The sequence below is a fragment of the Choristoneura fumiferana genome, chromosome 11, assembly GCF_025370935.1.
Source record: "Choristoneura fumiferana chromosome 11, NRCan_CFum_1, whole genome shotgun sequence".
Lineage (NCBI taxonomy): Eukaryota > Metazoa > Arthropoda > Insecta > Lepidoptera > Tortricidae > Choristoneura > Choristoneura fumiferana.
In genome coordinates this window covers 1,369,749-1,390,719 of record NC_133482.1, presented here as the reverse complement: position 1 = coordinate 1,390,719, position 20,971 = coordinate 1,369,749, and the positions used below count along the sequence as shown (strand labels likewise).

Below are 20,971 nucleotides of genomic sequence, written 5' to 3'. Positions count from 1 at the left end.
GGACGGACTGATGGACGGACGGACGGATGAAATATTTCCTCACATTGTTTGAGAAAAGCACTATACAAGCCTCGGCCAGAACAGGGATTGCTGGACTCGTTTTATTCGGCCTCGTCTACGACTCGGCCGTCTACCCCGAACTCGTCCATCAATCCCTTACTTCATGGCCTCTGCAGTAATGTACTATTCTCAAACATGACATGAAATCTTGACGTTATCGCTAAGTATCGCGCTGCAGGCGATGTGGCTCGGCTGCCGGCGCGCGGTCACTCTAGAGGCACAATACGGCGACGAGACTAGCGTCCCGCCAGCTGGATTTCTTGTTTTTTTTTTTTTATTTCATGTCATGTTTGCCCCTACTTCAAGGCCTCTACAGTAATGTACTATGTCTCCAATATGCTTGGAAATGTCCGCCTAACTGTCGCAAATATAGTACACGAAGTTCTTCCTTATAGACTGCCACAAATAATAAAAAAAACAACACTTTTTTCAATCAGACTCACGCGGCCGGGAAATTGTATGAAATTCCATTACCGTACAGTTTTTTACTTTTTAAATTCACGTTTTGACTACGGTAAGTCAATCTAAACAGCCTGACGATCAAATTCCTCCCACCTCTTTTCTTTTTAAGTCCGAGCCTAAGATTTAATTTAGGAAGAAACAGCGTCTTAAAAAATGTCTCGAACAGTGTCACTAACTCTACTCATCCACGAATTGCTTTTTCCCGGCCTAGGCAGTAATGTACTATTATTTTGCATGAAGAGGTTATTACCGCATTAGGTTCATCGATGATGAGCTCGTTCCCATTGGGCTCGGGGTCGGGCGGCGCACGCGCAGCGCGACGCAGCGGGTCGTCGACCCCGTCCCACGCCTCCGCCGTCTCGTCGTTGGAGGTGGACACGTTGTCCGACGCCTCCACCTCCGTGTCGCCCTCTTTTAGCCTGTGAAACCAAACGCTTAGATGAGAACCTCCGTTTTTGTAAAAAAAAGGACTATAACATTTCGGGTTCACCGACACTTGCATCTTTTGGCTATCTGTGCCGAGTATATTACACCAATGAGGGCTATCGCGTATGAATTCGCCACTAGAGGCGCTAGTGTAGCGTGAGGTCTCCGAAATGTCAAATCTCATAGTTTTTGGGTGAGCTACGCGGGTTTATTTATAATTAGAATAATTTTGTGAATATTTTGCAATATCTGAAATTCATTATGGCAAATATGCGTTCCGGGGCAATGAATGTCTGTGTTTTGAGACAGTTTTGTCTTTCAAAAACCTTTATCCTCCCTTTTTTCCGAATAAAACGGGGACTATGCAACACTGTGGCATGCTCGATATTTTTATGGTACGGTTTTAAAGTGTATTAAATATGATTTTAATCTAAACTTTGTTTTCACGCCCGTAATAACAGACTTTGAAAGCCATACTTAAAAACCTCACGCAACAGTGCGCCATCTAGTGAGACAAAAAACGATAGCCCTCATTGCACTACATCAATTTCGGGATTTCGCTCGAGCAAACATTCTGCTAATACATAAAACAAAAAAAGAACGTTCCTTTTTGAAATCTTTCAACTTTACCAAAAGTCAAAGTCAAAATAATATTATCATAATTCAATTTTGGCTATAACATAAAGCTCCGCAAACAAATGAAAACTTTTTTGGTTATCATTGAGTTAAAAGAATATTGGAGTAAGCAAATGTTAACTTTTCTCGCTTGACATTAAGTTTTAAACACCTTTTGATTTCCACGGTTTTTATTATTAAAAAAGAAATGAACTTTCCGCAGGTTTTATCTTTTGAAGGCGAAACACGGATATCAATTTTTTACGGTTGCCAAAAAACATATATCCCTAAATATTTCATATAAATTTCAACTCGATAACTAAAAAAAAAAGGCAAAAGGGTCTTGACAGACAGACGGATAATAAAGTGTTCCAACAAAGATTCTTTTGTCCTCTCGAGGCACACGGAGCCCTAAAAGTTACCTGTCATTGAGAGGGTCATTCGACCGCGGTTCGGGCAGCATGTCGCTCTCCGACAGAGTGAGAGAGGGCGTCTCCTGTATCGGCGTCACTGTCATTCGGCCGTTGCTGGTGCCGTTGTCAAAGAACGAGTACTGCAGCGCCATCTCGAGGCGGACGTATTTCTTTTGCAGCTCTTGGAGCACCTGGAAGAATAAGTTGATGAGGATATTTCAGGTTGAGACTAGTGAAGTGTCGCTTGAAATTTTACACCAGCATTGCTCTTCAAAAAAATCAGTGGTAGCCGAGTGGTTTGACCCATGGGACCTATGTCTTCTTAAATAGACCCGCAGCGAGTTGGTCGCGCATAGGGCTGGGACGCTATTCTGTACAGTCACGGACTTACTCACGGATTACGCTGCTCGACTCGCATTCAACTTCTTAGAATAATAAATAAAGGGAGGTACGATACTAACGGCGATTTGTCGGTTGAGCTCCTCCTTGGAGCAATCGTTCTCGAGGGATGATATGACGAGCATCTTCTGCGAGGCGATGCGCGCGCACAGCCGCTGCATCGCGCGCAGCGCCTCCGCCTCCGTCACCTGCCGCCGCCCGCCCTTGCCGTCCGCTGGAGATACGATCAATAATAGTACATTACTGTAGAGGCCGGCAACCCCACGTCCGGCCGAGGCTTGTATGTTGCTTTTCTCAAACATGACATGAAATAAAATAAAATAAAAACAAGAAATGAAGCTGACGGGACGCTAGTCTCGTCGCCCTGTTGTGTGGCTGCTGGCGCAGCGGCTGCAGGCGGCGGTGCCGCAGAACTCGCGTTGAAAAAAAAGACGATCGCATTGCCGGCCTGCGGCCGGGAAAGTTGTATGAAACCGCTTATGAAACCGAGAAGCAGCGCCTGCATTGCGATACTTCCCGGCCTATTTGTAACATAGCGTTAATATTTCATGTCATGTTTGAGAAATTTTATTAAAGAGTCTATTTTAAACATACTTTAGGTTAGTCTGGCAGGGGTTGCTTCCCAAAAACTGTTTGGCAATGAAGGATGTGATTTCTAATATTATGACGAAAGTAAAGATGAAATTTTACCATGTTTGAAACGTAATATTAAGTAATAGTAAGCGCTCAATATCCAAACTTCGTTGTTTCTTACCTGTGTTAGCATCATATATTTAAAAAAAAACAGACTTTATACTATGACGAAGGACTTGCTCGACTGGGATCTGGCTCTATATAGTTTGGATAGCAAAGAATGTCCATTACAAAACTACCATACCAACAACATTCAACTTCAACTTCAAATTAGTATCACATGCAAAGATACTCACATATCTTTCTGCGAAACTTTGCCCGCTGGTGCCTCTCCTCCGGGGACCGTTCCACTGAGCTGGAGGACTGTCCCTCCACTATTCTTGGCTGCAATCAAATTGAAAATAAATATTGCGTTTTGAAATATGAGCAAATGTAGTCACTCAAGAAATTTCTTTACCACCCAGCACCACCATCAAGGTTCAATGTCAGTGCTATGACTTAAAAGTTACGTTTAAATTTTAGATGTTTTAAGACTTAAAACATCAAGGGCCTAAATATTTTTACAGTTATTTTTACTTACAGGTCAAAGTAATCATTTTTTTAATTCTGATGTAGAAACTGCCATAAAAACGGTAAACATTTACTTGGCTGACTATACTATTCGTATTCAGATACACAATTTAAGCTGGGGTTTCAAAGTAGGTACGAGATAAATCTAAAACAGACTCGAAATATCTTTATTCAATTTAGTCTGTAACAAGCATTTCTGAATGACAAAAATCGACCACCGGTTTAGAAAACCACTGTTGAGAAGCTATCATATATACACACATCAATATATCACCTGGAGGACATGGGTTCGATTCCAAGCGCTGGTCTCTGTTTCTGGTTTTTCTATGTATCTATGTTTCAGTTTGTATTTTCGATATGGATTTTACGGGATGACCGTAAAAGTAACAAAATTTGGAGTTGAAATAAAAAATACAAAAAGACTCCAAAAACCAATCTTAATCAATATATCATACACGTTATATAGTAGTCAATCCATGTCCATTCAAACCCACCTTATGATAATCTTCCGTGCTGGACATATCATCGCTGTCATCCGGCACCGGACCGAGCCGGAAGCTCGGCGTGGGGGCTTCGCTCGGCAGCGCGGACACCTCCTCGGCCGACGGGGTGGCGGGGGTGTTCGGGGTCGCGGGGGTCGCGGGGGTCGCCGGGGTCGCGGGCGCGGAGGGCAGCGGGGGCGGGGACGAGGTCGCCGTGTGGAACGTCTCGTCGGTGGGCAGGCTGGAGTTTGGAGACGCTAGCGGATCCAAGCTCAAACTAAGGCTGGAACAATGAACATTTTATAGTTATAATTAAAAATTAGAAGTTTAAATTATAAATTTTTAGGGTTCCGTGCCTCAAAAGGAAAAAACGGAACCCTTATAGGATAACTTTGTTGTCCGTCTGTCTGGCTGTCTGTCAAGACACTTTTTCTCAGGAACGCGACAGTTGCAAGGGAATTAAAACCTGCAGGGTACTTCCCGTGAACTCAGAATCTTGAAATTTGGTACGAAGCAACGTCTTATAGCACAGATAAAGGAAAAATTGCGAAAAGCATAAATTTTAGTTACATCATATAATAAAAATATACCTACAGGTTTGTACGGAACCCTCGGTGCGCGAGTCCGACTCGCACTTAACCGGTTTTTGAGTCTACCAGTGCTTTCTTGGTCACGGTGTTTTCTTGACTTCCGTTAACTTCTACAGACGGTTCAGTTCATTGTTAGAAACAACTTGGTAATTAACTTTTGATACCAATTCGATAAAAGAAAACAAATATCCATTGTTTAAAGATCAAAATGTGAAATTCACAAACTTAACGGGTGACATTGACGTGACACACGAGAGACATTTATGTCTGTGTGTATGTTTAGTTTTTTAAAACTCATTTTTTTTGCTAAACATGTGTGAATTAAAAACACTTCAAAAAACGTCACAAATCAAACACCTTCACACTTTTACTGCAAACAATAAATTATCTTGCGTGAAGATGGATGAACGTTATTAACTAATTATTTTGTTTTTATTGTATGTATAGCTTAGACTCTAAAATTCACAGTGCTTTTAGTTAGTTTTACTGTCATACTGTGTAATTTCATTGAATAAATAAATAAATGAATAAATCTTAATGCTTGATTATCTTTTAAACAATAAGAATTACGCCACTAGTGTCGTGGGGAAATTAACTTCACGTGACTTGTTGAATATGGGTAAGGATAAGGGTTAATTTATAATATTTATTAGTTTTGACATTTGGAGACCTTATACATCTCCATTTCTTTATTTTAATAATTATTACTATTAGTTTTTGACCTTGGAGGCTTTTTACACCTCTGAAGATTGTATAATTTAATTAATTTAATTAGTTTACTTTGACATTTAGAGACTATATACATCTCTGAATTATATAGATTAGGAATTTTATTATTAACATAGGGACTTTATACATCCCTTGCTGTATAATAATTTTATTATTAACTCAGGGACTTTATACATCCCTTGTTATGTTTAAGGCTGTATATTGTTAAGCTTATGGGCCTGGACACATGTCGCCGGTACGGTGCCGTCTACGGTGTCACGGCGCGGCGCCGTCAAACGGCGTCGTGCCGAAACACGGTGCCGCGTACGGTGCCGTACACGGCGCCGCGAACGGCGTCGTACCACGGCGCGGTGCCGAGGTACGACGCCGTGCACGGTGCATCGCTTGGTAGTTTAACTAGTTTTCGTTTTGCTGCTGAACGCATAACACGCAAGTACAACCATCGGTTCAAATATACAAAACAATTGTCGTTTTAAATATATACAAGTATACAGTTTTTGCCTTGACATGGACCAAGAAAACGTATTCTCCTGCTCCTACTGCTAAGACGACGAATGAAGAAAAAACAGAAACGAAGATATTGGGTGAATCCATACTCCACTATTTACTTGCGTGTTATGCGTTCAGCAGCAAAACGTAAACTAGTTAAACTACCAAGCGATGCACCGTGCACGGCGTCGTACACGGCACCGCGCCGTGGTACGACGCCGTTCGCGGCGCCGTGTACGGCACCGTACGCGGCACCGTGTTTCGGCACGACGCCGTTTGACGGCGCCGCGCCGTGACACCGTAGACGGCACCGTACCGGCGACATGTGTCCAGGCCCTATGGATTTTAAACTTTTATATTTTTAGTTTAAATTCTAGTCACAGGCTCGCGACGTCGAAGTTCCCAAGACGATCCCATAGAGCTTATGGGAACGGAAGCAATACCATGCCCTCGGTACCGCTCTGCTTTCAGAGCATGACATGAGTGCGTGTGAGCTAACTTTGGGGGCGGCAGACGTGAACTTGCCTTCGAAATCCAAAAGCTTAATGGTTACTTGACCTGAAATGTATATTTCAGAACTAAATTATTGTTATTATTATTTTAAAATGTATGACGGTGGAAGCATTCTACACTTCCACTGAACGTAGATATAGTTTAGATATAGTTAGTGTTTAGTATTGTAACTAAGGGACCCTATACATCCCTGTATTTCTTTTATTATTATTTTTTGCAATTTTTTTTCTTTTATTGTATAATACAGTTTTTAAGTATTTTATTTGTAATTATATTGTTATGAAAAATGACTTTCTGCCAAGTTTCTTGCGGCGCATTCTTCTTGGCAATGATGGTCTTTCTGAAAGCGCTGGTAGTTTAAAAAATGACGTGTAAAAGTGCCCATTGCGGCCTATTTACTGAATAAATCATTTGAATTTTGAATTTTGAATTTGGTATTTCCTTAACATCCTGAAGCCCACCATGTAAATATAAAAAAAAAATGTCAAAGCAATTTGAACGTAATTGTTTAGCTAATAAAGTCAAACTGCCGTCGTATAAAATAAAAGACACAAGATAATTTTTACTATTACTACTTGAACTGATTGTGTACATTCTATTGCATATAAGGCCGCACGAGGATAGAGCTGACAGAAATCAAAAACAAGGCGGTATAGAGTCGTGTTTTGGAATGACTGGTCGGGGGGTTATGGTGTCTGCCTGATGAACAGCAATAAATACCTGATCCTCTTGTTCCGGAACAAGTCCCTCTCGTCGGCGGAGAGCGGCTCCAGGTCTTCAGAGGGCGCGCGGCGCAGCACCAGCTCCGACTTGCTGCGCTTCACGCCCTCGGGGGACAGCTCGCCCTCGCCGTCTGGAAGGACCACGGGTTAAATATGCAGAAGACGGAGGTTTAATGGCTCGAGGGTCTGTCGGTTTGGAAGGACCACGGGTTAAATATGCAGAAGACGGGAGTTTAATCGTCCGAGGGTGTGTGTTCGTTTGAAAGGACCACTGGTTGAGGGATACGAGTAGTCGGAGGTTTAATGGCACGAGGTTGTTTCCGTCTTAGTGGTAACTTAGAAAAATATTCTAGTTTTAATAATATTTTGTATAATCTAATAGATTATGTGCGAAATACCTATTTAAATTTTCCTTAGGTTTATTATGCTTTATGGTGAAGGAAAACATCGCGAAGTTGTAATTTTTTTCAATCTATACTGGACCCGCGTGGGAATGGACTGTCTGAGAAGAGACTTGAACTCTGTAATGAGACGTAAGTATATAGGGCGAGATGAGATGATCAGATGATTTTGGAGGCCCGCAGTCGCATAGTCTGACAGACAGCTCGGTCAGCAACCTCCCCCTAGTCGCAACCCCCCCCCTCACCTGGTCTGGGCGGGCCGAGGTCGGCGCAGAGCGCGTGTCGCAGCCCGAGGTCCTGCGTGCCGAGCAGCGCCAGCTCGGCCTGCAGCCGCTCCACCTTGACGCGGTGCGAGGCCACCGACGCCACCCGGCTCTGAAGCTCGCCTTCCAGCTCCACTAACTCTTTTTTCTGTAAAAAAAAGAACTTATGTGGCGTTGGAAGCGGTAGCGGTATTTGCGTTAAGACTTAAGTGTCGCATGGACGTAGCTGTCATGCATGTCATGGTAGATTAGCAAGCCATTACTTTCAGGGAAAATTCGGCGTGGAGAGTAAGGCAGCCGGTGAATTTACTGGCACTTGAGGTATTCAATCTTAGGCCTCTAGGTTGGCAACGCATCTGCAATACCCCTGGTGTTACAGATACTTATGGGCGGTGGTGATCTCGTACCATCAGGAGACCCACTTGCTCGTTTGCCATCCAGTCGAATAAAAATTTTTTTTTAGTGTTTTTGCGGCTTTTTTCTTCATTCCTTTTTTGGCAAGTATTAAATAATATAAATAATAACTTTAGGCGAGCAATTCTTGTATTCTCGGAGATCTCGGAAACTGCTCCAACGATTTCGATGAAATTTGGTATGTGGGGGTTTTCGGGGATCACAAATCGATCTAGCTTGGTCTTTTCTCTGGAAAAAGGCTTACTATCGAGTTTAGACCAAGCAAAGCTCGGTCGCCCAGGTACTAGATAACAGATAAGTCAACGTTACATACTCGAAAAGTGACTTTAACCCCATATCAATTCAATGCACTACTACAATAGGCCATTTACAAAGTTTTTCACTTATACCTACTACAACTTAGATAACATAACTCATTATTATTAAGTAGGTCAAACTCTGAGAAATTTTCCCAACTATAAAACAGCTTTATTACAAGCAAGAGCTAATTATTTTTATATGATAAAAGCATCGTGTTAAGGTACATTAAGCATGTAAACAAAGCAATAAGTTATGTCATAATCAAGATATTAAAACATGTTGGCGCAGTCACGCAACAGAGCTTTGTTAAACATATGGCCTAGTGGTTAGAGAACCTGATTACGAAGCTTGAGGTCCCGGGTTCGATTCCCGTGTCGGGGCAGATATTTGTATGAAAAATACGAATGTTTGTTCTCGGGTCTTGGGTGTTTAATATGTATTTAAGTATGTATCTATATCTATATAATTATATTTATCCGTTGCTTAGTACCCATAATACAAGCTTTGCTAAGCTTACTTTGGGACTAGGTCATTTGGTGTGAATTGTCCCGTGATATTTATTATTATTATTTTTATATTATTAAATATACATTATCGTAATATTTGTTGAAGGAAAGCTTATCACATTTTTTTTGGGGTTGACTTGCCGTAAGGGCTATTTTTAACCTCCCGACGTAAAAAGAGGGGTGTTACAAGTTTGACCGCTAAATGTGTGTCTGTGCGTTTGCATGTCCGTGTCCGTGTGTCGGTCTGTGGCACCGTAGCTCTTAAACGGGTGAACCGATTTGAACGCGATTTTAATTTATTTTACTCTAGCGATGCTTCTTAGACATGTTTTATCAAAATCGGTTCAGCCGTTTTTGAGATATTGAACTTTGAAGTGACGTCGGGGTTTTCAATCTTTTTGTTGGTTAGGTTATTGTTTACTCGTTCTTAGTTTTTTAATTTTATATGAGGTGATTTATAGGACTTGAGGTCGCGCAGTCGGGATGAATGACTGGGAAGCGAAGGCTCAAACAGTGCCGGACTTTCACCGGCTGGAAAACCCGGCTGCACGTACCCAAGTCCCTGGAGCTTAGGGGGAGGAGACGGTTGGAGGGGTTTCTTATCTACCAGAGTCTTGCTTCCGCCATTTGCTGGAAGGCCGGTAGATAGGAGCATGCAACCCGCTAGGTTCTTCGGTGTGCTTGGGGTTAGTGTTTTTTGTTGATCCCCATTGGTTTCTTACTTGATCGACCCTAGCCCTTTTAACGCTCATTAATAGCTGCCGCCCGGAATATCAATTTACTATATTTTCTGTGGCATCAGGGCCTGATTAACTATTAGGCAAAGTAGGCAATGAGACACTAAGATACGGTACACTGACAACAACCAACAAGCTCATCAACTGAGCCTAACCGAGTAGAGATACGCATGATGTCTCTGTCTTATTTACGTCGTTAGAAGAGTTTCTCTCAAATAGTTTCGACGAATGTGTGCAAGCGCGGGGCAAGCCACATCACAATTGCAAAACACTACGAAAGCCTCATAGCTGAAATGTAGCCCACATGTAGCCTATTTTTTTTTGTATTCTCAATTTTTTTTTATTTTTATGGTGTTTCTTATCTTCAAATTAAGGAGTTGAATTAAGGTTGCTGTGAAGTTCTGTTTATAAATATGCTAGTCTTTGTTTTAATCTCAATATTTCTACTAAATTCGGCTTGTTCACATTTTAATAAATTACAACGTTAATGGTAGTGCCATCTATTGTTATTTTTTAGTATTAAATATAGCTTATAGGGGTTGGTAGGCCATGACAATGGGTATTATTGATTTTTTTCGACGCATGCTGTTAGTCAATTTGATTGAACTTTGAACTTGAAAAGAGCTGATTTTCTTCAAACAGCTGAAAAGGGCTCCTGATACGCGGTAATCCGGCCCTGTGGCGATGGCGTGCACTCACGTGGCGGTCGACGGTGTCCCTGATGGTGGCGGCGGAAGTGGGCTCGCACTGCTGCAGCAAATGCATCAGGCTCTCCGTGGAGGTCTCCGAGTCCGGCGAGTTGGGGCTGGTCGGGCTGGGAGTCTGCAACAATATACGAACCATAAATCATGAACAATTACTCTGCTCCCCCGTGACCACGAGACGAGAACATGCGAGCTGCCAAGAACTGTTCCCTTTCAAAGTCAAAGTCAAAAAATCTTTATCAAATCCAGGCTACAAAAAAGCACTTATGAATGTCAAAAAAAATCTACCACCGGTTCGGAAAAAACCTTCTGCTGAGAAGAATCCGGCAAGAAACTCAAACAAGTATATATATATTTTTTTAAACAGATTTACAATATTATTAAATGTTCTTTGTCGGGATTATGTTTAGGGAACCCAGGCATGTGTGAATGAAAATGATTATGATAAACAAATATTGTTTTATAGTAAAATTGTTTCATGTCCCCAAGATATGACGAAAATTTTGCGTGGTACCGGAAATATATACTTTGACGTCTGAATTACATGCACGCTAACTAGCTTGACTAGCCAATTTGTTAATTAACGACGTCAGTTCTATGATCGGTAATGCTTGAAATTTTGGAAGCGATGTTATAAATATAATGTAATTTCATCTTATGAAGAAAGAGCAAATAAAAAAAATATTATTACAAAAATAATACCTCGATCATCCCACTCCTATTAAACCAGAGTTGCTATTAAATCACAAGGTCTGTCTGTCTGTCTATCACCAAACACAGTTTTTTTCAAGCTAGTACTTTTTTAGCAACTGTTATTTTGAAATAGTAAGTAAGTAAGGCATCACAGTAACTAATCGTGCATAACATGCCAAAAAAAAGCAATCTACAATTGCAATAAAGGTGCGGCTACATGCAAGTCGCTCGACGCTCGTTTCCAGCGATAAAACTGGTCACGTGACCCTATTTTGAATTTCCCGTGACTCAAAAAAGCAGCGTTAAGTCGCCGCGTCGAACAGCAGCGTCAAGATGGCTGCTTGCAGGAATGATCTTGGTCTTGCAAGCTGATTTCTTAACCTCCTTTAGTGACAGTCGTGGCAGTGGTACAAATAAAAGAAATTGTAGTGAATGAAAAAAAAAGTGTTTTTCCGTAATTGGAGAGTTTTTTTTTCAGCGATAAAGCTCAACATTTTCAGCTTTATCGCGATGTCACGTGACCAGATTTGACGCTGGAAAGGAGCGTCGAGCGACTACATGTGGCCGCGCCTTAATGTGCACAGATTGATGACGCTAAAACAATGAATCAACGACTGTTACGTGAGTATGGCAACACTTTTGCCCACGAGAATAGAGAAGCGTATAAGGAAAACCTATTAATAAAATTCGAATTTCTTAGGTATTAGCCGCGATCTTTAGCCTGTCGTCATAAACGTCCAACCTGTTTTCAAAGTGTACGTCAAAATCAAAGTACGTCAAAAATATCTTGTTTGCCCAAAACTCACTTACTATAACACATATCGCATAAACTTTTTTAACAGAATAATTCGCATAAAATGTACTTGGCATAGTCATATCGCATAACGAAACCGTCGCACTATTTCCCAAGAAAAACTTCACGAAGAAACGGGGATTATTATTGTCACTCTTCTATCTTAAAAAAAAACATGTAGGAATACTAGAGAAATTTCAATCAATGTCTTAGTTTATATTTACTTGTAAAACGAATACAATAACATGTAGCGTGACCATGCAGTTAGTTAAAAATATTTTTTTACTACAAATTAAGTGATATTGAATTAACTTAACTTTTTTATAGTTAAGCCGGCATTTGGCTTTGGTGTGACGGAGTGTAACATTAACATATCATGTATCTATTGCTATTTAATGTTGTTGTGTACAGTATAACTTTTTATACATGTGTTAATCTATGTTTGCGCGGTGCATGTTGGCAATTACGCGCGTACTTTTTTCGAATTTTAAAAGAAAATTCTTTATCTGTAAAGACGAGTTTAGACTTGCAAGAAAAATCGTGCAAGTTGCATTACATTGCGGCGCTCGATTGACCACTACAAACTCGTTGGCTTTGCGGCCTCGCAATGTAATGCAACTTGCACGATTTTTCTTGCAATTCGAAACTCGTCTTTACAGATAAAGAATTTTCTTTTAAAATTCGAATAAAGTACGCGCGTAATTGCCAACAGATACATAAGATTCTATAATGCTTCGGAACGCACCACTCAGCCGTACTGTGCGCACACTGAATGTAGTTGCTGATAAAAGTGATTTATTTCATTGTACCATGACTGAATTATCAAAAGTGATTATGCATGTATTATGTTATGTTTTAGAATAAGTAAATTATTGACAAAGTGTAAAATTATAATTTAGGCACTATTGATGGCACTGTAATTTGATGCTCGTGTATGAAATAAATAAATAAATAATTTGTTTTATTGTCACTACAGAAATAATTTTGTTATTTATAGCTGATGGTTCCCCGAAAATAAATAAACACTATATATAAATATTGTATTGTACAAATATAAATAAGCTCAACCGTAACTAACTTTAAATTAGCCTAGAATTCTTGTAATTAATTGATTCAAGCGTAACTTTATGAAGGACAAAATCAATGAACTACACATTTTTGAGAGCCACTTGTGAGTGGACCAAGATATCCATTTATATTTGGTAGCAGACATGATACCCTATACTTCAGCCTCCTCGTGACCACAACCGCCGTAATGTGATCAAAACGTCGAGGTAATTATTACCCGTTGTTAAGCGCGATATGTCCCGATTGTGTTAAAGTAAATATGAGCGAAAATCAAGTTTAAAACATATTTGGTAGCAAAGAAGCAAGACAAAAAGCCAGCACCCTGTACTCACGTCGAGACACCCTCTAGCCCGCAGGTCGTCGACCCCGTCCCGCAGCGCGGCCTCCAGTTCAGCTTTCTTCTCGTTGACGCGCGAGCGAAGCGCCGCCACGTGCGAGTCTTCGTTATCCGCCTACGTCGCAAATTATAAGGTAAAGAGGGGAGCTCCGAATTGTTTCAAATGTTGGCGAAATTGTATCATAAAAGTAAATATGGGTACATATAAGAAAAATATAAATGAAATAATTATTAACTCGTTGATTTAAAATTAATTCTATAAGATTTCTTTTTTGTAGGGGAGACCTAGGATATCTAGGCAGTGGATTTTCAGCTTACGCTGACGACGATGATTCTCTCTTGTTTCTTTTATCCTCTTTTGTTCATATTACTAATATCAAGTTGTCCTTTTTACTAACACGATATGGATTCTTTATGTCTGAAATAAATGATTTCTTTTTTTTTATCCTACAAAAATATGTATCAAAATGCTACTTACGTAGAAATTATACTTTGAAATTAACGATTTAAAAGGGATTTCTTGGTAAAAACGCATATATGAATATTCATTTCAGTAAAAAGCTGGTAACATATTGGTAAATACAATTTTTTCATACAAAGGTTGGGAAATCAATGACCTCTCTGTTAACTCGATATACGGACGTGCCAATTTCTAATTTAATCGCTTCAGTAGTTTCGGAGCAAATTGGCTGTGACAGACGAACATACAGACACGCGATCCTATACGGGTTCCGGTTTTTCCTTCTGAGGTATAAAACCCTAATAAATCCAAATTATGATATCTTATTTGGAAACTTGAAAATATTTTCAACGAATAATGCCAGCACAAGTTATTGATTGAAAAATTTAAAGCTGAAATTTAACAAACAATTAGTTCACCCTCAATCCATCAAATCATGCCAGAAATAAGTTGTCTGGTTTAAGTGAAAAAAAAAAAAACACTAATTTCAATCTCGGCAAAATCCACTCACACTTCACAAGACAATTCGGAACTCCACGAAAAAAAACAGCGAAAGTACAAAAAATAGCATTCAATCTACTAATTAACTATAACTATAGCTACACGTCCATTAGGCAGCGCGTGCGCCGAAGTAATGCAACTAGTGAGAAATATAAAAACATAGCATTGTTCGTGATAAAAATGGGTAATTAGAGCTACCACTGGTTCTCGAATAGAGATGAGCGAATTCCTGAGAAACAAATCAAATCGCTATCTTTTTCTGTAGTTGATCATTATTTTTAGCCAAGAGTTGAAAGAAAGTATGTTCAACAATTTCATTATATTTGATTTGATTATATATAAATAAATGTTATACGAAAATGTATAAATAAATGTTTCTCTCTCTCTTCTCTCTCATGCTCGATTCCTAACTGATTTGTAAAATAAATTCAACAATATTCTGATCTCACCTATTCGAGAACCAACAGTAGCGTTCTAAAAGAGATTGCACGAAATACAGACATCGATTGCACACATGACGCAACCTACTGTTTACTTTCCCAGTCTCGTATTTACACATCTGCAGTTTTAATAACAGCTCTGAGACAAGTGAGATAAAGTTCAAATTGGCTTCACGTTATATTACATACGAGCTTTGGGATGTAACCAGTGGAGAGGTATTAGGTATCAAAGAGACAGTAGCCCAATTCGAATTCTTGTTCCGAGTTTATAGACGCTGTTATTTGATCCGTCTGCCTTAATACCTTTATTGGTGTGTTATATTAAAAGCGTTATATATTAGACTAAGCGAACCACAACTAAAGACACGTCAAAAGTAGATGCTTACTTATATATCCGTGTACTAAGTACATTATAAAATTTAACTTTAAGCCGAAAAAGGAAATTTTAAATTCACTGTACAATTTGTATTCTAGTTTTGAAATAAACAAATGGTCAATGAGAAAAGAATTGCTCGTTTGAAGGTATTTAGCTTGTTGACAAGCAAAAAGTTAGTTTCTACTTTGGTGTGTGTTGTTGCGTTGGTACCTGTTCAATCAATCAATCGGTCCCAACGGGTTGTTTTCATAAGCAGTATACATTCAGTTTATGATTTACAAACCATATCTCGAATTCGTATTCATCTAAACACCCGCCTGACCCGCGTCTTGCCCGCAAACTGAATCCGCAACAAATCGTCCATAAATTCAGATGAACTTACCCAAAGACTGGTTGTGCTGGTTATTTTTTTGATACCCTGTATGTAGTTACCGTGCGATGCAAACTCGTGCTGGTAAAAAGTTTGGGCGATAGCGTGTCTCCTTGCTTTGCCCCTTTTTGTATAGGGAAGGACGGTGCTGTTGAATCCAGTCTTATTGCAGGCGACTTTATTGTGTAAACATTAGGGTTTTAGATCCCAAAGGAGAGTTTGCGCCTGTTGCCTTTAAATTCAGCTGAGTTGAAGAGACGGTGCAGACAGCGCGACGGAGGTAGTAAGGACGGGTAAAAAACGGACGACGAGGTGCATAGCTCGCGCTTTTTTTTATCAATGTGTCGACATGCGTTCGGATTAAGACCGGCCACAGACTTATCTTCAAGAACACAACAGAATCCGGGTTCATCAACACACATCATGCTGTAGATTATTTGCCCACCTGGCTAAGGTATAAGAAGAGAGGCATACTTGATATTGCACTCTAGCCCTCCAATTTAAATTATTTTCAGTTCAGGGCCGTCAACCGAGCCCTATGTCGATCTTGGTATGCCGCGTCGTTTAACTGCACCTCTACAAGCCCCCCCCTCTGTGGTGTACTGACCGCGCGCGCGTGCGTGCCGGCGAGCGCGCGCAGGCGGTCCGCGCGCGCGCCGAGCTCGCGGCGGCGCGTGCGCAGCGCCCGGCGGCGGTGCGTCCAGCCGCGCTCCAGCGCGCGCCAGTCGCCCGACAGCCGCCGGCACGCCGCCGCGTACTCGCGCTCCATCGCCTCACGCTCCTAATAAACAACAATAACGTCAAACTTCTAAGCCCTGGCTTCAGGATACCGCGTAATACAGCGGTGTGTGATGTCACTGCAGCACGCGAAGCCCGTACTCAATGCCATCTATGACACGACAGGACATGACATGCCACCAATACTCCATACTCAGGGATAAGTCCGCCTTGTACTTAACATTTTTTTAACCTTTTTTATTTTGTTTTCATGCTAACATGTCAAGGACCGAGTTTTTTTTTAATTTATATATTCTCGCCAAACTGCAACCTTTGATGGCGTGACGCGTTTAGTTTTATACGACATTAACCTAACTTATAAAAATAAAATAAAAAATAAATAAAATAATGTCATGGGACACTTGACACCAATTGACCTAGTCCCAAACTAAGCAAAGCTTGTACTATGGATACCAGGCAACATAACACACATAAAATAACTATACTGCTTCGTGACCCACTAGAAAAAAGAAAAAGTAGGCAATAATTAATGGCAAGTCAAGAAGATATTCTTTTAGTCTGTGTCATTAACATGGATTTACCTAATTTATGGCTTTGTCTTAATAAGTTAATGTTATTGAACAGTTTTGGTATCAGGTACTTTGAACTTCTTTTTCCATAATAATTTTCATTTTCGGCTGTAAGAACGTTTTCTCTTTTAACCAGATCTTTTAATCCAAAAACAAATTAACTCTTCCTTCCACCGTAAACAGAAATATTAGGATGTATCCTCATCTCTTTGCCTGTCATTTACTATACCTCATCTAGCTTCCGCTGTGCCTGTAACAGCTCCTCGCGTTCGGAGTGCCAGCGACGTTGCCTCTCTTCCTGTTGCAGGATGAACTGCTGTCTCTCTCGCTCCAACTCCGCGCGCTGCGCCTCTATCCGCTCGCAACGGATCTCGCCTTCAAGGTCGCTGTAAAAAACTTGATGGTCAGGACTGTCATTTTCACTTGAGAAGGGTTGACCTTAGACTCGGAAAAGGCTTTCGATGCAGTTGATTTACACTATTTCTATCGATAAAAGGGTAGAGTCTAACTTCAACTCAGAAGGATTGTCCGGTGTGCCATAGGGTAGTATATTGAGGCAAGCACTGTTTTTCCTATACACCAACCAAAACCTACAATATAGGCACTTTATAACCCCTAATAATTACGATACTTACGACAGAGTGGTGTTTAAGTTTTCAGTGCTGGCCGCAAGGTCAGTCGTAGACCAGGAGAGCAGAGACAAACGGGAGAGATTCATTACAGAGGCGCTGCCTTCTTGCCGCAGCTTAGCCGCTTCGGCTGGGTCGTTGTAACGGAACATATTTGTACGGCCTAGAAGGAGGATGCAACCTGGGAACAAGAAGGTAAGACGAATTAAAATTTTATTTTTGGTAAAAGGATGAGATTATTCTCTGAAAATCTCAGGGAACAGTATGATTCTATAAAACAGCTTCGATTTCTGAAATGCATTCATATTTCCTCAATAAATTATTTTCTAGCTTTCCCAGCCTATAAACGTCAAACTCCAGGCGCCAAACGCCCAGGCGCAGGCCTCCTCTCAGAATGAGAAATAAAATCTACTTCACTGATTTGACTTTAGTCTCCGACATCCCACCAAAATGAAGCGTACCGGACGGAGCAAAAGTTGAGAGGTTATCTTAGTCCTTCATGATCATGAAAGTGACAAAATGCAGACAAAAAACCGAGTACATAGATCTATCTTTGAACAATATTCATACCTGGATTAATGTTATTACTTAACACAACCATCCCATTCCAATACTGTTTGAATGAATTAATGAATAATTCGTTTATTCACAGAAACCTATGGTAGGTGAGGATCTTAGATTACAGTGAACCACATTTTACCTCTTTAATGCTGACGCCCGTGTCTATGCATGACGAATCAATCGTGGTTTTTCTCGGTAGCCAAAAGTGTGTGGACAAGAGGCCTTGTAGTATGGAGTGAGCGTTACACTTACCCTGGCTGAGTTTGGCAGCCTTATCGAGCAGCACGGTGTTGAGCCAGCAGTGCGCCTGCGCGGCGGGGTGCAGCGTGGCCACGCCCTCGTGCAGCGTGATGCGGCAGTGCAGCGGCAGCACGCCGGCGCCCGTCAGCACTATGTCCGGGGTGGGGGAGTGCTCTTCCGTGCCTATCACTGTTTCGCCTTCCTGTGGGCGCGTAAGAACTGTTATTTCTGAGGTGTCTCGGAAACTACAATAGTAATTTATACAACTGTTACATAATAAGGTCCCTTAAAACACGAGTGTTTTAGGGCCTAATTACGTACAGTTTTATAACTTACTTTATCTACATCCATATATTAAATCCTCTATCATGCGTTCAAGAACCATTGAGAATGACCTGCATTGCAACCAGAACTATGTCTGACCCACGACCTCCTGCGCCTGGTGAAACAGAAGCTCCGCCACCGCTCCTATGCGGTAATGTTCATTACGATACCGATTTCAGTATCGTAATGATTATTTTACTGCCGTTTTCATAATAGAATCCGATGTCGTAATGCTGGTCATTATCTATAGTTTTTGAACGCATAATGGAGGATTTACTATATGGGTGTAGATAAATTTGCTTACAGGTCGATTTACAAGATTTGGCATGAATTAATCTAACACAAAATAATTATATCGACGATGAAGAACCAATCCCGCCCAACTGATAAATCTTGCAAAATTTAAGAGGTTTTTCTATGGGGTACTGAGGTCCACAATACCAAGATTTGTCCACGATCTATCAGTTAGGAAGTATTGGGGCTTCATCGTCGGAATACAAGTTGATTCAATCGGTGATAATCGTGTTTTAAAACAATCTCATGTCATAACCACCCAAATGAAGTGTAAAAACATCCCTACGTATACAACCTTGTCTGCACACTGACGCCATAATACGCGGAAAAGGAAGCAAAAAAGCTAAATTCCTTATGGATTTCACATCTTTTTGCCGTGATGTTACGAGTTGCTCTTATTGAACACTGGATTACGCGACTTTAGCCAAAATTGAATACATTTATTTTGACTTCGGCTTTGATCAGAGTAGAAAGAGGTGATGAATGCTATCTAATCACCTTGAGATGATAAAGGGTAACTCCAGTAGACAGCAGGTTATCATCGATCCCGACGAGATGAGGCATGTCGGAGTCGAGCACGACGCCGAGCCCGCTCTTGCGCAGCCCGAGCGCCTTCTGTTCTTGCAGTATCTGCTGTGTCTCTCGCCACTTCTCCGTCCATTTCTCTGTGAGGACTTTCTCTTGCGCCTCTTTGCGTTGGAGTGTTGCGAGGACCGCTGGCTCGGCCTCGATTGGGTCCTGGAAACAAAAATGGAACATAGATGTGAATACCTATACTTTATATTGTTTTTCATCACACTTGCTCGTAAACAGTGTCGTAACATGCAGGCTACCTTAGTTGCGACCCCCCTAATAAAACCCTCGGCCTTTATGTGCTTGTCATGAAACCCGTGGTCGGTAAATGAGTCGTTGCGCGTACACATGTTCTTGTCATGAAGCCCAAGGACGGTCAATGAGTCAGTGCCCGTACTGATGGTGCTGCTGCAGGACTACATGGACCACATGCACACGCACGTTGCGGCGCATGCTAAGGGAGTTAGAGGGCGGCGCTGCCAAGAGCACAGCCTAAGGTATCGCCAATATTTGGAACAATTATATTTTTCTGTTACAAATATAAAATTTTACTTGCAAATGTGATGAAAAACATTGTATGTCGCACGGGCGGTACTAGAATTACGAACATCGACTCATCAAAGCCCTCAGTCTTCGTCTTCGGGCTTCTAATAGACTCTCGTTCGTAATTCCTTATTTACCGCCCTTAAGACACAATATAATAAGACAGATATAGTCTGAAATAAAACTGGCAACGTATTAAAAGCTGAGGTAAGCCCGACACGTTTCAAACCAATACGTGGTTCGTTATCGTGATTCTTCGTTATCCTGATTTCGTATTGGTTTTGACTGGCACTTGAGGTATCCCATCTTAGGCCTCTAGGTTGGCAGCGCATCTGCAACAGGGGGATGTTGCAGGTGTCTATGGGCGGTGGTGATCTCTTACCACCAGGAGACCCACTTGCTCGTTTGCCATCCAGTGGAATAAAAAAAAACTTGTTAAAATAAACCAAGATGGCGTACCGTGTTGTGTGTGATCTGTTTGCGCAGCTTGTCGATTTCCTCGCGCAGCTCCCTGATGAGCTTGACGTTGGGGTCCTCGTTGATGGTGGGCTTGTTGATGATGTTCTTAGCGCGGTTGGCGTACCGCAGCGTAGACAGAGTCTCGCCGTAGTTGCAGTCCGCTGGGGATATCTGAGAAAGCATAGTTTGTTATTTGTACATATAAAAAGTGGATGGCCTAGTGGTTAGAGAACCTGACTACGAAGCTTGAGGTCCCGGGTTTGATTCCCGTGTCGGGGCAGATATTTGTATGAAAAATTCGAATGTTTGTTCTCGGGTCTTGGGTGTTTAATATGTATTTAAGTATGTATCTATATCTATATAATTATATTTATCCATTGCTTAGTACCCATAACACAAGCTTTACTAAGCTTACTTTGGGACTAGGTCAATTGGTGTGAATTGTCCCGTGATATTTATTTATTTTATTTTACTCAAAATAGACATGACTTTACCGGCCGAACAATACCGACCTGCTATTTGGAAGCCCGAATGGCTTCGAAATAAGGGCACGGTGAATTCCCATACTGATCGTT

The 20,971-nt window shown here is 41.1% G+C and overlaps 1 protein-coding gene across 1 annotated transcript in view; it reads right to left on the bottom strand.

Annotated features, from left to right (window-relative positions):
• The window catches only part of Klp98A (kinesin-like protein 98A), a 54,928-nt gene that overhangs the window by 5,579 nt on the left and 28,378 nt on the right, over window positions 1–20,971 (bottom strand). Inside the window, exons 9-23 of the mRNA XM_074094022.1 lie at window positions 20,397–20,567; window positions 19,320–19,559; window positions 18,216–18,405; window positions 17,409–17,583; window positions 17,003–17,159; window positions 16,074–16,247; window positions 13,315–13,434; window positions 10,424–10,546; window positions 7,750–7,915; window positions 7,102–7,234; window positions 4,073–4,343; window positions 3,305–3,392; window positions 2,438–2,589; window positions 1,986–2,167; window positions 773–941 (exon numbers count right to left, since the gene is read on the bottom strand). Of these exons, the coding sequence (XP_073950123.1) occupies window positions 773–941; window positions 1,986–2,167; window positions 2,438–2,589; window positions 3,305–3,392; window positions 4,073–4,343; window positions 7,102–7,234; window positions 7,750–7,915; window positions 10,424–10,546; window positions 13,315–13,434; window positions 16,074–16,247; window positions 17,003–17,159; window positions 17,409–17,583; window positions 18,216–18,405; window positions 19,320–19,559; window positions 20,397–20,567 (2,511 nt within the window). The remainder of the gene's footprint in view (window positions 1–772; window positions 942–1,985; window positions 2,168–2,437; window positions 2,590–3,304; window positions 3,393–4,072; window positions 4,344–7,101; window positions 7,235–7,749; window positions 7,916–10,423; window positions 10,547–13,314; window positions 13,435–16,073; window positions 16,248–17,002; window positions 17,160–17,408; window positions 17,584–18,215; window positions 18,406–19,319; window positions 19,560–20,396; window positions 20,568–20,971) is intronic.